At 48.6% G+C, this 15,397-nt stretch overlaps 1 protein-coding gene across 28 annotated transcripts in view; it reads left to right on the forward strand.

The window, feature by feature from the left end:
* The window catches only part of LOC106562123 (CUGBP Elav-like family member 4), a 175,254-nt gene that overhangs the window by 24,449 nt on the left and 135,408 nt on the right, over positions 1-15,397 (forward strand). For all 28 annotated transcript variants that reach the window (XM_014126736.2, XM_014126742.2, XM_014126741.2 and 25 more), the window contains exon 2: positions 1,614-1,696. In XM_014126736.2, the coding sequence (XP_013982211.1) occupies positions 1,614-1,696 (83 nt within the window). The remainder of the gene's footprint in view (positions 1-1,613; positions 1,697-15,397) is intronic.

Raw genomic sequence — 15,397 nt, forward strand, 5'->3', positions numbered from 1 at the left:
CCTTGGCCAAGAGAGACTTATTGGGACCTACCATAAGTAGCCATGTAGCTGGCCTGGCCTGAATATTAACAGTGAGCCACTATGTAAGGCTGAGTCTCCCCCTACTTAGGCCTTGTCTCCTGTCTTGCATGACTAGGTTCACTCCCTAAATGAAACAAATCAATTTAAAGTGTTACATAAACTCTGATAAAATGCAACAGTCTCACCAGTTTGTGCATTGATCTGTTATACATTTCCAAACCCTTAAATCATGTGATGAAAAAAAACATATCCTGGAACCATGAACTGTGACATCCATCCCCAAACTGAGGATGACCTGACTGAGTGGTTGGGTGGATGATAAGAAGGGGTTAGTTGGAGGGCCAGGCCAGACCAGTCCCAGTGGTTCTATCTCATTAGCCTGCTGTGGGTTATGCCTGCTAGGAGGTCCAGTCCCATCTCCTCAGCTCAGTTCTTTAATGTCACACAGGACAAGGAGCTAATTCCTTCCAGGCTCTCAAAGCTTGATTTTTGTGGGTTTGCTGTGTGGCATGCTGTTTCATCAGTGTCGTTTAGCTGATTTCTCCTCTTGAGTAACTTCCTGGTTGTGGAGGTGGATGAAGGTTGTAGTGAAAGGGAGCTCTTTTGGCGAGGAGCCAGAGAGCAGGGCTCTGTTTCAGGGGTGATGGGTGCTGTGTGTGTGTCCTGTGTGTGTGTGTGTGTGTGTGTCTTGTGTGTTTGTGTTTGTGTGTGTGTTTGTTTGTGCGAGCGTGCGTGCGTGCATGCGTGCGTGAGTGTGTATGTGTGTGTGTGCGCCCCTCTTCTCCCATGGGGAGTCTTGGCAGCAGGTGTGACATGCCATAATGGGAAATTATGCTGCCCGGTGCAAAAACTCTTCGGAAAGGGGTCACCCACTGTCAACTCGACCAAGTGTGTAACAGAACAACCACTCAGCCTTTAATGAAAGCTGTCACATTTTTCTTAGTGCACGAGTTATTAATGGACATTCATATATTGTTTTTGGGGTTTCCAACTTTGAGAGGAGTCTCCTGAGATGTGAGGGGTCAGTGTTTGGGGCTCATCACCATAGGGTTTTAATTATTGTGACGCTAGGAAATGCATGCCAGGCACATTTAGTGCTCTTTCTTCAACAATCATGAACGTGATCATTCATCAAGTGGTAATATGCAGATCTAGGAACAATGCTGTGGACGTTCCCTTAGCTCTTCAAAGACTGGGGTTGTATTTTACATCACCCTTTATTTTCACTTTGCAGTATACCAGTAGCAGCCTACAGTGCAGTGCTCCAGTCATTTGTCGTGTAATAATCAACCCTGTGTGTCTCTCCTTTCTCATCTGTGTTGCCCTCTCTGCAGGATGTGTGTCTTTCCTTTCTCATCTGTGTTGCCCTCTCTGCAGGATGTGTGTCTCTCCTTTCTCATCTGTGTTGCCCTCTCTGCAGGATGTGTGTCTTTCCTTTCTCATCTGTGTTGCCCTCTCTGCAGGATGTGTGTCTTTCCTTTCTCATCTGTGTTGCCCTCTCTGCAGGATGTGTGTCTTTCCTTTCTCATCTGTGTTGCCCTCTCTGCAGGATGTGTGTCTCTCCTTTCTCATCTGTGTTGTCCTCTCTGCAGGATGTGCCTTTCTAACGTACTGCGCCAGAGAGTCAGCACTGAAGGCCCAGAGCGCCCTCCATGAACAGAAGACTCTGCCAGGGGTAAGTGCCCCTGATCTGCCCTCTGTCAGAGGCTAGGGCCCCCGGGTCCAGGGCCTGGCATGGGACATGTCTGCATTAATGTTACTACGCTTAACACAACCACATCACATAGACACTCACACATACTGAACTGAACTGAAGTCAGCCATACTGACGCCTTGCACAACGTGCTATGCTCACAATATTTATATATATGTTTTTATAAAGACAGGCTTGATGGTCCATCCTGTCCTTTTTCTGTCCTCTCGTCCTCTCTCAAAATGTTTACACACGCACACATGCGCACGCACGCACGCACGCACACACACACACACGCGCGCACACACACACACACACATTCCTAATTGCCTCAGGAAATCCACTCTCATGATCACATATGATCAAACAATAAATACCCACAATAATTTTTAGCACAAATATGGCCATCTGGAGTTTTAATTTTAGACTGTTTTAAATTCTGTTTAGTTTGGTTGATATGTTTTGAATGAAAATAATGTCCTCCTACTGTACCATGACAAACCCACAGTGTTATACCATAAGCCCATCCAGTACATCCAGTATGCTGGAGATGTTCCTGATCCTATGTCTATATACAGTACAGTATGTACATGGGGATGTATAGTTCTAGACATAACATCCTGGGAATTAGAGGTCTGATTGAATCCAGCCTGTGGCCCCTGCAGAGGAGAGGGCCCCCTGCTATGTCTCCAGATCCCCTCCCTTGTCTCCCTGGTTAGAGCCTGGTTAGAGCCTCTGGGCATCCATCCTGGTCCCTAGGGAGGGGGGCAGGGGAGAGGTGGATGGGGCTGGGGGCTTCTCTGTTGCGGGTTAGTCAGCTGTTTGCAGTGCTCTGTCTGGATCTCCTGGGTAATACATTGAGTGTTCGTTCCACACACCACTAACACTGCTGTAATGGAGTCCCTCTGAGACCACCTATTGTCTTTTAATTCTCACTGCTCTCTAATGAGGTGATTGTTCTGATTGGTTTACATACCGTAGTGCAGGTATTCCCCCAGGTGTACACGCAATGCCGTCGGGGGTACGCCAGATACATTTTCTATTCACATTTAAAAAAGAAATAAATACATTTTCTTTGTAACTTTGTTTTTCCTTCACATTGTCAAACATTGATATTTTCCAACGGGGCTCTGCATTTGGGGTGAGTTTTTTTTCTCACCTGAGTAGCCTCATTTAACTGCCCAATTTTTTTTTTAACAATCTAGTGTTCAGCGAAATAACAACACAATGTCAAATACATTGTCACGACTTCTGCCGAAGTCAGCTCCTCTCCTTGTTCGGGCGGCGTTCGGCGATTGACGTCACCGGCTTTCTAGACATCGCCGCTCCATTTTTTATATATCCATTTGTCTTGTCTTGTTTCCATACACACCTGGTTTGCATTTCCACAATTAAGCTACTTGTATTTAACCCTGTTTCCCATCATGTTTTGTGTGTAATTGTTTCATGTTATGTGGTGTTAGTTTACGCGCTTTACTTTTATGTTCCGTTTTTTGAGCGCGTTTGATTTATGTAGTGCTCTCGTTTTTGGAACTATAATAAAAGTGTGCCTGTTCATTATACTCTGCTCTCCTGCACCTGACTTCACCTCCAATACACCTTTTGACAGAATTACACACTTTCAATGGAGTCAGCAGGAGCAGGTACCCCGGTTAGAGGAGTCGAGGAGCGCGTCCAGGAACATTCAGCCACATCTTGGTGCCATGATGGATCGCGTTGTCCAGACCATGAACCGCTAGGAGAGACAGGAAGTCTCCAGTGCCTTAACCAGCACAACCGGGGTTGTCTCCATCCGTTCCATCTGGAGAGAGTTCCAGTGGGATGCGTCTCTCCCTTCCCAGGGAGTATTATGGAACGGCAGCACAGTGCCAGGGATTCTTGTTACAACTGGACCTCTACCTGGCCACTGTGCACCCAGCTCCCTCAGGAGGGGAGAGAGTGGCTGCCCTTGTCTCCTGCCTCACAGGTAGAGCGCTGGAGTGGGCAAACGCTGTGTGGAGAGGAGACACGGTGCCAGACCACTTCGAGGAGTTCACCCGTTGCTTCAGGGCCGTCTTCGACCATCCACCTGAGGGCAGAGCGGCGGGGGAGAGGCTCTTCCATTTGAGACGGGGGACGAGGAGCGCCCAGGACTTCGCCCTGGAATTCCGGACCTTGGCCGCCGGAGCAGGCTGGAACGACAGGGCCCTCATCGGCCACTATTGATGCAGCCTACGAGAGGACATCTGATGTGAGCTGGCCTGCACGCTCTGGTCACCCGTGGACGTTCAGAGGGGGTTCTGTCGGTTCCATCGTCCAGCACCCCCGCTCCGGTGCCCATGGAGTTAGGAGGGGCTGCTCATAGACAGACTGGAGGAGGAGCCATCACGTGCGCCATCTGTGGCCGCAGAGGACACACAGCCGGTCGGTGCCGTGTTGGTTCCTCTGGGAGTCGAGGCAACAGGGAGGGCACTCTGGCGTCACCCCAGGTGAGTTTGCACCACACTCATCCAGAGTCCTCTGTTGATCAACTGTTTGTGCCTGTTTGTTTCCCTGAGTTTTCCCCACATTCCCAGCATAAGGCGCTCGTCGATTCAGGCGCAGCTGGGAATTTTATCGACAGAGCATTAGCCATTAGGTTAGGGATCCCTATTTTTCCTATAGTTAGACCCTTCCCGGTACACACTCTAGATAGTCGACCATTAGGGTCCGGGCTAATCAAGGAGGCCACCATCTCCTTGGCCATGGTTATGCAGGGGAATCATGAGGAGAGAATCAGTCTCTTTCTCATGGACTCTCCTGCGTTTCCTGTGATACTAGGCCTTCCTTGGTTGCCTCTGCATAACCCCACTATTTCCTGGCAACAGAGGGCTCTCATGGGGTGGTCGCGAGAGTGCTCAGGGAGGTGTGTAGGGGTTTCTGTGGGTGCTACCACGGTGGAAAGTCCTGACCAGGTCTCCACCGTGCACATCCCCCCAGAATATGCCGATTTGGCTCTCGCCTTCTGTAAAAAGAAGGCGACTAAATTACCACCTCAACGACGGGGGGGATTGTGTGATAAATCTCCTGGCAGACGCTGCGCTTCCCAGGAGTCACGTGTATCCCCTGTCGGAAGCGGAGACGGTAGCTATGGATACATATGTCTCTGAATCCCTGCGTCAGGGTTAAATTCGGCCCTCTACTTCACCTGCCTCCTCGAGTTTATTTTTTGTGAAGAAGAAGGATGGAGGTTTACGCCCGTGCAGTGACTATAGAGGTCTCAATCAAATCACGGTGAAGTACAGTTACCCGCTACCTCTTATCACCACGGCAATTGAGTCAATGCATGGGGCGCGCTTCTTCACAAAACTGGATCTCAGGAGTGTGTATAACCTGGTGCATATCCGGGAGGGAGACGAGTGGAAGACAGCGTTCAGTACCACCACAGGGCATTATGAGTACCTCGTCATGCCGTACGGGTTGATGAATGCTCCATCAGTTTTCCAATCCTTTGCAGACGTGATTTTCAGGGACCTGCACGGGCAGGGTGTAGTGGTGTATATCGATGACATTCTGATTTACTCCGCTACACGCCGAGCCTGTGTCCTTGGTGGGCAAGGTACTTGGACGACCGTTGGAGCATGACCTGTACGTCAAGGCTGAGAAATGCCTGTTCTTTCAGCAGGCCGTCTCCTTCCTAGGGTATCGCATTTCCACATCAGGGGTGGAGATGGAGAGTGACCGCATTGCAGCCATGCGTAATTGGCCGACTCCCACCACGGTAAAGGAGGTGCAGCGATTTTTAGGGTTTGCCAATTACTACCGGAGATTTATCCGGGGTCTTGTAAGGTTGCAGTGGTCGGCTGCGGCGGACAGGGCTTTTGGGCAGCTAAGAGCTCTGTTTACCTCGGCTCCAGTGCTGGCCCATCCGGATCCCTCTTTGGCATTCATAGTGGAGGTGGATGCGTCCAAGGCTGGGATAGGAGCCGTGCTCTCACAGCACTTGGGCACGCCACCGAAACTCTGCCCCTGTGCTTTCTTCTCAAAGAAGCTCAGCCCAGAGGAGCGTAACTATGATGTGGGGGACCGGGAGTTGTTGGCTGGGGTTAAAGCGTTGAAAGCATGGAGACATTGGCTTGAGGGGGCTAAACACCCTTTTCTCATCTGTACTGACCACCGCAACCTGGAGTACATCTGGGCAGCGAGGAGACTGAATCCTCGTCAGGCAAGGTGGGCCATGTTCTTTACCCGTTTTGTGTTTACCCTATCCTACAGACCAGATTCCCAGAATAAGAAGGCAGAAGCACTGTATGACACAGAGGAGCGGCCCATGGATCAGACTCCCATACTCCCGGCCTCCTGCCTGGTAGCGCCGGTGATGTGGGATCTGGATGCGGACATTGAGCAGGCGTTGCGTACAGAGCCCTCTCCCCTCCAGTGTCCCGTTGGGCGTATGTATGTTCCATCTGCTGTCCATGACCAGTTGATCTCTTGGGCCCACACGTCTCCCTCCTCTGGTCATCCGGGGATCGGTCAGACAGTGCGCTGTCTGACTGGGAAGTACTGGTGGCCCACTTTGGCTAAGGACGTGAGGGTTTATGTTTCCTCCTGCTCGGTGTAAGGCTCCGAGACACCTGCCCAGAGGTAAGTTACATCCCTTACCCGTTCCACAACGACCTTGGTCACATCTGTCAGTGGATTTCCTAATGGATCTTCCTCCCTCACAGGGAAATACCACGATCCTGGTCGTTGTGGATCGTTTTTCTAAGTCCTGTCGTCTCCTCCCTCTGCCTGGTCTCCCTATGGCCCTACAGACTGCGGAGGGCCTGTTTACACACGTCTTCCGGCACTATGGGGTGCCTGAGGATATAGTGTCGGATCGGGGTCCCCAGTCCATCCCGGCCGGTCCTATTGCCAGAACCGGCCGGGGGAGTGGGCAGCGTTTGTGTCCGGGGCCAAGATGGCACAGAACTCGCTTCGCCACTCCTCCACTAACCTCACCGCCTTTCAGTGCGTATTGGGGTACCAGCCGGTTCTGGCACCATGGCATCAGGGTCAAACCGAGACTCCTGCGGTGGACGACTGGTTTAGGCGCGAGGAGGAGACATGGGAGGCCGCCCGTGTCCATCTCCAGCGAGCCGCGCGTTGCCAGAAAGCCAGTGCGGACCGTCACCGCAGTGAGACCCCGGTGTTCGCACCGGGGGGGACCGGGTCTGGCTCTCAACCCGTAACCTGCCCCTCCGCCTGCCCTGCCGGAAGCTGGGTCCGCGGTTTGTGGGGCCATTTAAAGTCCCGAGGAGGGTGAACGAGGTATGTTGTAGATTACAGCTTCCCTCTGATTATCGTATTAACCCCTCGTTCCATGTGTCTCTCCTCAGGCCGGTGGTGGCTGGTCCTCCCCAGGAATCTGAGGTGCGGGAGGACCCTCCGCCCCCTTTGGACATCGAGGGGGCCCCGGCGTACATCGTTCATTCCATCCTGGATTCGAGGCGTCGGGTGGGGGGCCTTCAGTACCTCGTAGAGTGGGAGGGGTACGGGTTGGAAGAGAGGTGCTGGTTCCGGTTGCAGATGTTTTGGATCCTGAACTGCTGCGGGAGTTTCACCGTCGCCGGCCGGATCGCCCTGCGCCTCGTCCTCCGGGTCGTCCTCGAGGCCAGTGTCGGCGCGCCGCTGGAGCCGCGCATCAAGGGGGGTACTATCATGAATTCCGCCCAAGTCGGCTCCTCTCCTTGTTCGGGCGGCATTCGGTGATCAATGTCACTGGCTTTCTAGCCATCGCTGCTCCATTTTTCATATATCCATTTGTCTTGTCTTGTTTCCATACACACCTGGTTTTCATTTCCCCAATTAAGCTACTTGTATTTAACCCTGTTTCCCATCATGTTTTGTGTGTAATTGTTTCATGTTATGTGGTGTTAGTTTACGCGCTTTACTTTTATGTTCCGTTTTTTGAGCGCGTTTGATTTATGTAGTGCTCTCGTTTTTGGAACTATAATAAAAGTGTGCCTGTTCATTATACTCTGCTCTCCTGCACCTGACTTCGCCACCAATACACCTTTTGACATACATGTAGGCTAGTCAAATAATTAACATCCAATCACCTTAACCGTTACTCTCTCGCCGGAATTCCACTAACGGTCCGTATGTAGCCGAACGTAGCTGCTGCTCATGTTGGTATCAGTACTGATGGTGCAAAACCTATGACAGGGAGACATAGTGGAGTGATAACGCGCGTGCAAGTAGTTGCTCCCGACATCACTTGGGTACAATGCAGCATCCACCGAGAGGCTCTTGCTACCAAGGGAATGCCTGACAGCTTGAAAGACGTTTTGGACACTACAGTGAAAATGGTTAACTTTGTTAAAGCAAGGCCCCTGAACTCTTGTGTATTTTCTGCACTATACAATGATATGGGCAGCGACCATATCGCTGGTCGCTGATATGGGCAGCGACCAGCGACACTTTTACAAAATACAGAAGTGCACTGGTTATCAAGGGGCAAAATATTGACACGTTTTTTTGAATTGAGAGACGAGCATAAAGTTTTCATTACTGACCATAATTTTCACTTGTCTGACCGCTTGTATGATGACGAGTTTCTCACACGACTGGCCTACCTGGGTGTTGATTTTTCTGATCTGAATATAGGATTACAGGGACTCTCCGCAACTATTTGCTATGATTAAGAAGTTGGAGCTCTTTGTCTGCATTAACAAGGACAACACACAGGTCTTTCCATCATTGTATGATTTTTTGTGTGCAAATTAACTCACACTTATGGACAATGTGAAATGTGATATAGCGAAGCACCTGAGTGAGCTGGGTGTGCAATTATGCAGGTATTTTCCCGAAACGGATGACACAAACAACTGGATTCATTATCTTTTTCATGCCCTGCCTCCAGTCCACTTACCGATATCAGAACAGGAGAGCCTCATTGAAATTGCATCAAGCGGTTCTGTGAAAATGTTATTTAATCAGAAGCCACTGCCAGATTTCTGGATAGGGCTGCGCTCAGAGTATCCTGCCTTGGCAAATCGCGCTGTTAAGACACTGATGCCCTTTGCAACCACGTACCTATGTGAGAGTGGATTCTCGGCCCTCACTAGCATGACAACTAAATGCAGGTACAGACTGTGTGTGGAAAAGGATTTAAGACTGAGACTCTCTCCAATACAACCCAACATTGCAGCGTTATGTGCATCCTTTCAAGCACACTCTTCTCATTAACCTGTGGTGAGTTATTCACAGTTTTCGATTAACAAATAAGGTTTTATATGTAAGATGGTTAAATAAAGAGCAAAATTACTGATTATTATTATTTGTGCCCTGGTCCTATAAGAGCTCTTCGTCACTCACACTCATTCTTATGTTAAATAAATGTATCGTATAGTGTGTGTGTGTGTGTGTGTGTGTGTGTGTGTGTGTGTGTTTCTGTGTGTGTGTGAGTCTGTGTGTGTGTGTGTGTGTGTGTGTGTGTGTGTGTGTGTGTGTGTGTGTGTGTGTGTGTGTGTGTGTGTGTGTGTGTGTGTGTGTGTGTGTGTGTGTGTGTGGCAGGCTTACAATGATGGCAAAAAACAACATTTGAGAGTGCGCTGACCCTGGTGCTAGAGGCGGTACGCAGCTGGAGGTTGAATGTTTGAAGGGGTACGGGGCTATAAAAAGTTTGTGATCCACTGCTGTAGAGGTTCCTGCCTTAATGGCTCGTATCTGGATAAGGGTCAATGTTATGTCTATGAGATTTGGGTAAACGTGAGTTGTACTATAGTGAATAGCTCCCAGCAAGAGGTCAGTCCTTCAATCTACAGCAGAACCACATAGAGATCCATCCTCTCTTCCCTTCCCTCTCCCTCCAAACAGTGTGTTAATAAAGAGGCTGTGTGAGGTGGCAGGCCAACCCTCATAAGGTTGTTTTCATCAGGCCATCATGCTCTGAGGTCCTTCATGGCAGCCCTATGATGCTCCTGCTCTTCCAGACTGTCTAGACTGGGCTGGCTGTTTCAGGTCTGACTGTGCAGTCTGGATGCGTGCGCCTCAAACTGTCAGGAAACCTAAATGTGCAGGCCTTAAAATGGATCATCAGGCAGGTTGCAGGCCCTTTGGAAAATAAAACCAGTCGACCAAAAACAGGGCTTGAATTGCACATGAACTCGATGAATGAAGGCTATCATGCCGGCCAGTCCTTGTCTGCGGTCTGCCAGAGACCAAAACAGGCAGGGCCAGAGAAATATGGCTCACCCAGCTCACTTTGATCGCCTCCTGGCTTGTCTTGAAGAGAATTGCCTTTTGAGGGCAGAAGGTGAGGGACGATAAGAGCTTTCCAATTTCTCTGTAGATTTTCAAACTGCCATGTTTCCATCGCTATTGTCAGTCTGCTTGAGAAGAGGACTCTCTGGAGCTGGGAGAGTGAGAGGGGAGATGGGGAGGAGGACGGGATGGTATGTGTGGGATCTGCAAGGAGTCACCAGAGATGTCGTGCAGATTGACTGAGAATCTCAAATTCTGGGGAGTTTCAAATTCCCAGTCTTAGCCAATGTCTCTTACCCATGCTGCCGTCCAAGAGGACGTTCTGCTTTGTTGGGCCGTATTTGTGTTTTTGTTTACATACAGTTGAAGTCGGAAGTTTACATACACATAGGTTGGAGTCATTAAAACTCGTTTTCAACCACTCCACAAATTTCTTGTTAACAAACTATAGTTTTGGCAAGTCGGTTAGGACATCTACTTTGTGCATGACACAAGTCATTTTTCCAACAATTATTTACAGACAGATTTTTTCACTTATAATTCACTGTATCACAATTCCAGTGGGTCAGAAGTTTACATACACTAAGTTGACTGTGCCTTTAAACAGCTTGGAAAATTCCAGAAAATGATGTCATTGCTTTTTAAGCTTCTGATAGGCTGATTGACATAATTTGAGTCAATTGGAGGTGTACCTGTGGGTGGTTTTCAAGGCCTACCTTCAAACTCAGTGTTTGACATCATGGGAAAATCTAAAGAAATCAGCCAAGACCTCAGAAAAAAATTGGAGACCTCCACAAGTCTGGTTCATCCTTGGGAGCAATTTCCAAACGCCTGAAGGTACCACGTTCATCTGTACAAACAATTGTACGCAAGTATAAACACCATGGGACCACGCAGCCATCATACCGCTCAGGAAGGAGACGCATTCTGTCTCCTTGAGATGAACGTACTTTGGTGCAAAAAGTGCAAATCATTTTACATTTACATTTTAGTCATTTAGCAGACACTCTTATCCAGAGTGACTTACAGTAGTGAATGCATACATTTCATACATTTTTCTCCGTACTGGTCCCCCGTGGGAATCGAACCCACAACCCTGGTGTTGCAAACACCACGCTCTACCAACTGAGCCACACGGGACCGAAGCAATCCACACGGGACCAAATCAATCCCAGAACAACAGCAAAGGACCTTGTGAAGATGCTGGAGGAAACAGGTACAAAAGTATCTATATGCACAGTAAAACAAGTCCTATATCAACAACTTGAAAGGCCGCTCAGCAAGGAAGAAGCCACTGCTCTAAAACCTCTATAAAAAAGCCAGACGACGATTTGCAACTACACATGGGGACAACGATCGTACTTTTTGGAGAAATGTCCTCTGGTCTGTTGAAACAAAAATAGAACTGTTTGGCCATAATTACCATTGTTATGTTTGGAGGAAAAAGGGGGACGCTTGCAAGCCAAAGAACACCATCCCAACCATGAAGCACGAGGGTGGCAGCATCATGTTGTGGCAAAATGGCTTAAGGACAACAAAGTCAAAGTATTGGAGTGGCCATCACAAAACCCTGACCTCAATCCTATAGAACATTTGTGGGCAGAACTGAAAAAGTGTGTGCGAGCAAGGAGACCTACAAACCTGACTCCGTTACACCAGCTCTGTCAGGAGGAACGTGCCAAAATTCACCCAACTTATTGTGGGAATCTTGTGGAAGGTTACCCAAAACGTTTGACCCAAGTTAAACAATTTAAAGCCATGCTACCAAATACTAATTGAGTGTATGTAAACTTCTGACCCACTGGGAATGTGATGAAAGAAATAAAAGCTGAAATAAATCATTCTGTCTACTATTATTCTGACATTTCACATTCTTAAAATAAAGTGGTGATCCTAACTGACCTAAGACAGGGAATTTTTACTAGGATTAAATGTCAGGAATTGTGAAAAACTGAGTTTAAATGTATTTGGCTAAGGTGTATGTAAACTTCCGACTTCAACTGTATCTAGTGATTACCTACATGTAAGTGTCATCATGGTGTCTTTATGTCCCGTCGATATGATCTGCCAGGCAGGAGTCAGTGTGTACACTACAGTAATGTCATCAGAGGCTAAACAGCCTCCCCTGGAATGCTTATAGGGCGTTATGTTTACATGCCCATTCAGCATGTTCCCCAATGTAGGGCATGCAGCGTGGTCTTTGGACAGGTTAGGTCATCTCTGTGAATGATTTCTCCACGGATCCGATTAATTTTCCCCTTTCCCTATAAACACACTCCAAAACATCTCTCCGCTGTTTGCCAAATGGCCTCCCATCACGCTTCTTTTGGAACCGGTAGAATCTAGAAAAGAAGCCTCTTCTTCTTTCTCTTCCAGGCTGTGTGGCGGAGGCATCCTCTACTCCAATTAGCTGCTGGTGGAGGATGAAACAGGCCTGTTAATTGGCGCTACGTAAGCCCAAAAGCCAATTATAAAGTCTGCTGCGGAAAAGGACCCAGCATCTCTTTCTATTTTACTCTCATCCTCCTCCTTTCTATACCTTCCGTTTCTCTTTCACTCGTACCCCCTCCCTTCTTCCTATTTCTCCCCCCTTTCTTTCTTTCTTTCTTTCTTTCTTTCTTTCTTTCTTTCTTTCTTTCTTTCTTTCTTTCTTTCTCACTCACTCCTCCTTCCTCCTGTCTTTTTGTCTTTCTGATGTGTGTGTTGAGGTGCTGCCCCAGCCTCATGCTTGTCATTTCATCATGCGTGGAGGTGTCTGTGGAGAGATCCACATTTCTTGCTTTCTGACTGAAAGCTCCACAAGCACCTGACCCCTTTATTAATAACCAGGCAGCCAAGCGCAGCCGCTGTCTGACTTTAGCCAGGGAGGTAAGTAGAAAGGGGAAAAAGTTCCCCACCCAGGAGTTCAGAACTGTTTATCCTCAAACTTCGAAGGGCAAGCCTGAAGGTTCTGCTTCCACTAAATTGAGTAACAGAATATCATGTTTTGTCCTGTAGTTTTTTTCCTTCTTATTTATTATATATTTTTGGGGCTGGGAAAGGCAGAGAAAATTGTCTTTACTGTGTCACATACATAGAAATGGGTCAGGGGGAGATGTTGGATGTCACTAAACACGCTCGACGGACCAGTTCATCCATGTCTGTGACACTCCCAGCCTTACGATACAGATGCTGCCTGAACAGCTCTGTGTATATTAGTCTTTGTCTTTCTACGTGCCAGTAAGAACATGCCAGTAGGAGACTCCATCACTCTCATTTCCCATCATCCTTGTTTAATCTTCCCCTCCACACAAACACACACACACACACACACACACACACACACACACACACACACACACACACACACACACACACACACACACACACACACACACACACACACACACACACATCATTGACACCCCCCAACTCTAATCCCTGCTCACATTCCTCTTTATCTCTATGTAAAGACATGTTAATTGATATATTTAGTGGCGGGGCATCATCAGGATTCAGGGTAAGGCTGTCTGTCTGTGACGCAGCATCACCGTATCTTATCAGAGGACACACTAAGCTTCCTTCGACAGGGTCCACCTCTGGACCGCCACACCACAGCCTCAAGGCAGCTTAAACTAATTACTGAAGCCATACAGGGCCCGGCCCGTCATTCTTTTAAAGGACAAATTGTGTTCTGTTGCTGGTCAATTTGCCCTCTGTGCAAGATTTGTCACCCTCCAGTACCCACAAGCCTTTCCTGTTATGAGAAACGAAAAAAGGCCTGGATCCAGATATGAGAGAACTGAGGGAAGTCTTCTATGGCTGCCCCGGCTAGCCTCCCGCCTGGCTCCACAACATCAATTACATCTATATCGGTTTCTCTCTTTTCCCCGGCCGCTTTAGAGGAGAAATTAAAAATATGTTTTTTCTTAGCCCCCTGGGATGAAACCATTTTCTACACTGCTGCCCTGACTACGGACATCCTCCCGATTTAAAGAGTGAATAGAATCGCAATGAAGGGATGGAACTCCATATTGTCTTACATTATGATGCCAGTGCTCCTGAAATAGGGTTGCAAAATTCCAGTAACTTTCAATAAATTCTCTGGTTTTCCTGAAATCCTAGTTTGGGGGATTTTTAAATCAAGAAATCAAGAATAAGCAGAATATCCATAATCCTCCAACTAGGATTTTCTGGTAAACCGGGGAATTTATCTAAAGTTCACAGAATTTTGCAACCCTGTCCTGAACACTATGCCTCACAAATTAATTTGGTTCCATCTGATGGGATTTTCAACCTTCCAGAGTGCAAATATTATTCCTACCAGCCTGCATGGGAAGCCTCCTTTTACAATCAACTGGAAGGAGGGCAAACATCAGTCATAGTGAAGTTGCCCTTAACCAGAGCATAAAGATGGCAGGCCATGGGCGCTGGACAGATGAAAGGCAGAAATAGTGTTTTTTAAAGGCCGCAGGGCTGCGGAGCTTTAGTGTAAAGAGAACAGGACAGAGAACCAAAACCATTTGTCCTCTCAGTACTTTACGGAACTCCAAAGACTTCAAAGCCAGGTTGTTAGTATGGAAGCATATACTGTATGATCAATGACTGTATCAGGTACAATGAAGGTGACCTAAGCCATAATTACCTTTCAGGAATGTGCAGTGCCATAGTTCTCACACACCCCTCCCATCTCCTCTCTCCTCACACACCCCTCCCAGCTTCTCTCTCCTCTCTCCTAAACACACCCTTCCTCTCTCCTCTCTCCTCTCTCCTCACACACCCCTCCCAGCTCCTCTCTCCTAAACACACCCTTCCTCTCTCCTCTCTCCTCTCTCCTCACACACCCCTCCCAGCTCCTCTCTCCTCTCTCCTCACACACCCCTCTCAGCTCCTCTCTCCTCTCTCCTCACACACCCCTCCCAGCTCTTCTCTCCTCTCTCCTAAACACACCCCTCCTCTCTCCTCACACACCCCTCCCAGCTCCTCTCTCCTCACTCACCCCACCCAGCTCCTCTCTCCTCTCTCCTCACACACCCTCCTCTCTCCTCTCTCCTCACACACCCCTCCCAGCTCCTTTCTCCTCTCTCCTCACACACCCTCCTCTCTCCTCTCTCCTCACACACCCCTCCTTTCTCCTCTCTCCTCACACACCCCTCCCAGCTCCTCTCTCCCCTCTCCTAAACACACCCCTCCTATCTCCTCTCTCCTAAACACACCCCTCCCAGCTCCTCTCTCCTCACATACCCCTCCTTTCTCCCTCTCTCCTCACACACCCCTCCCAGCTCCTCTCTCCTAAACACACCCCTCCTCTCTCTTCTCTCCTAAACACACCCCTCCCAGCTCCTCTCTCCTTACACACCCCTCCCAGCTCCTCTCTCCTCTCTCCTAATCACACCCCTCCTCTCTCCTCTCTCCTCACACACCCCTCCTTTCTCCTCTCTCCTCACACACCCCTCCCAGCTCCTCTCTCCTAAACACACCCCTCCTCTCTCTTCTCTC

Source organism: Salmo salar, chromosome ssa11 (assembly GCF_905237065.1).
Source record: "Salmo salar chromosome ssa11, Ssal_v3.1, whole genome shotgun sequence".
Lineage (NCBI taxonomy): Eukaryota > Metazoa > Chordata > Actinopteri > Salmoniformes > Salmonidae > Salmo > Salmo salar.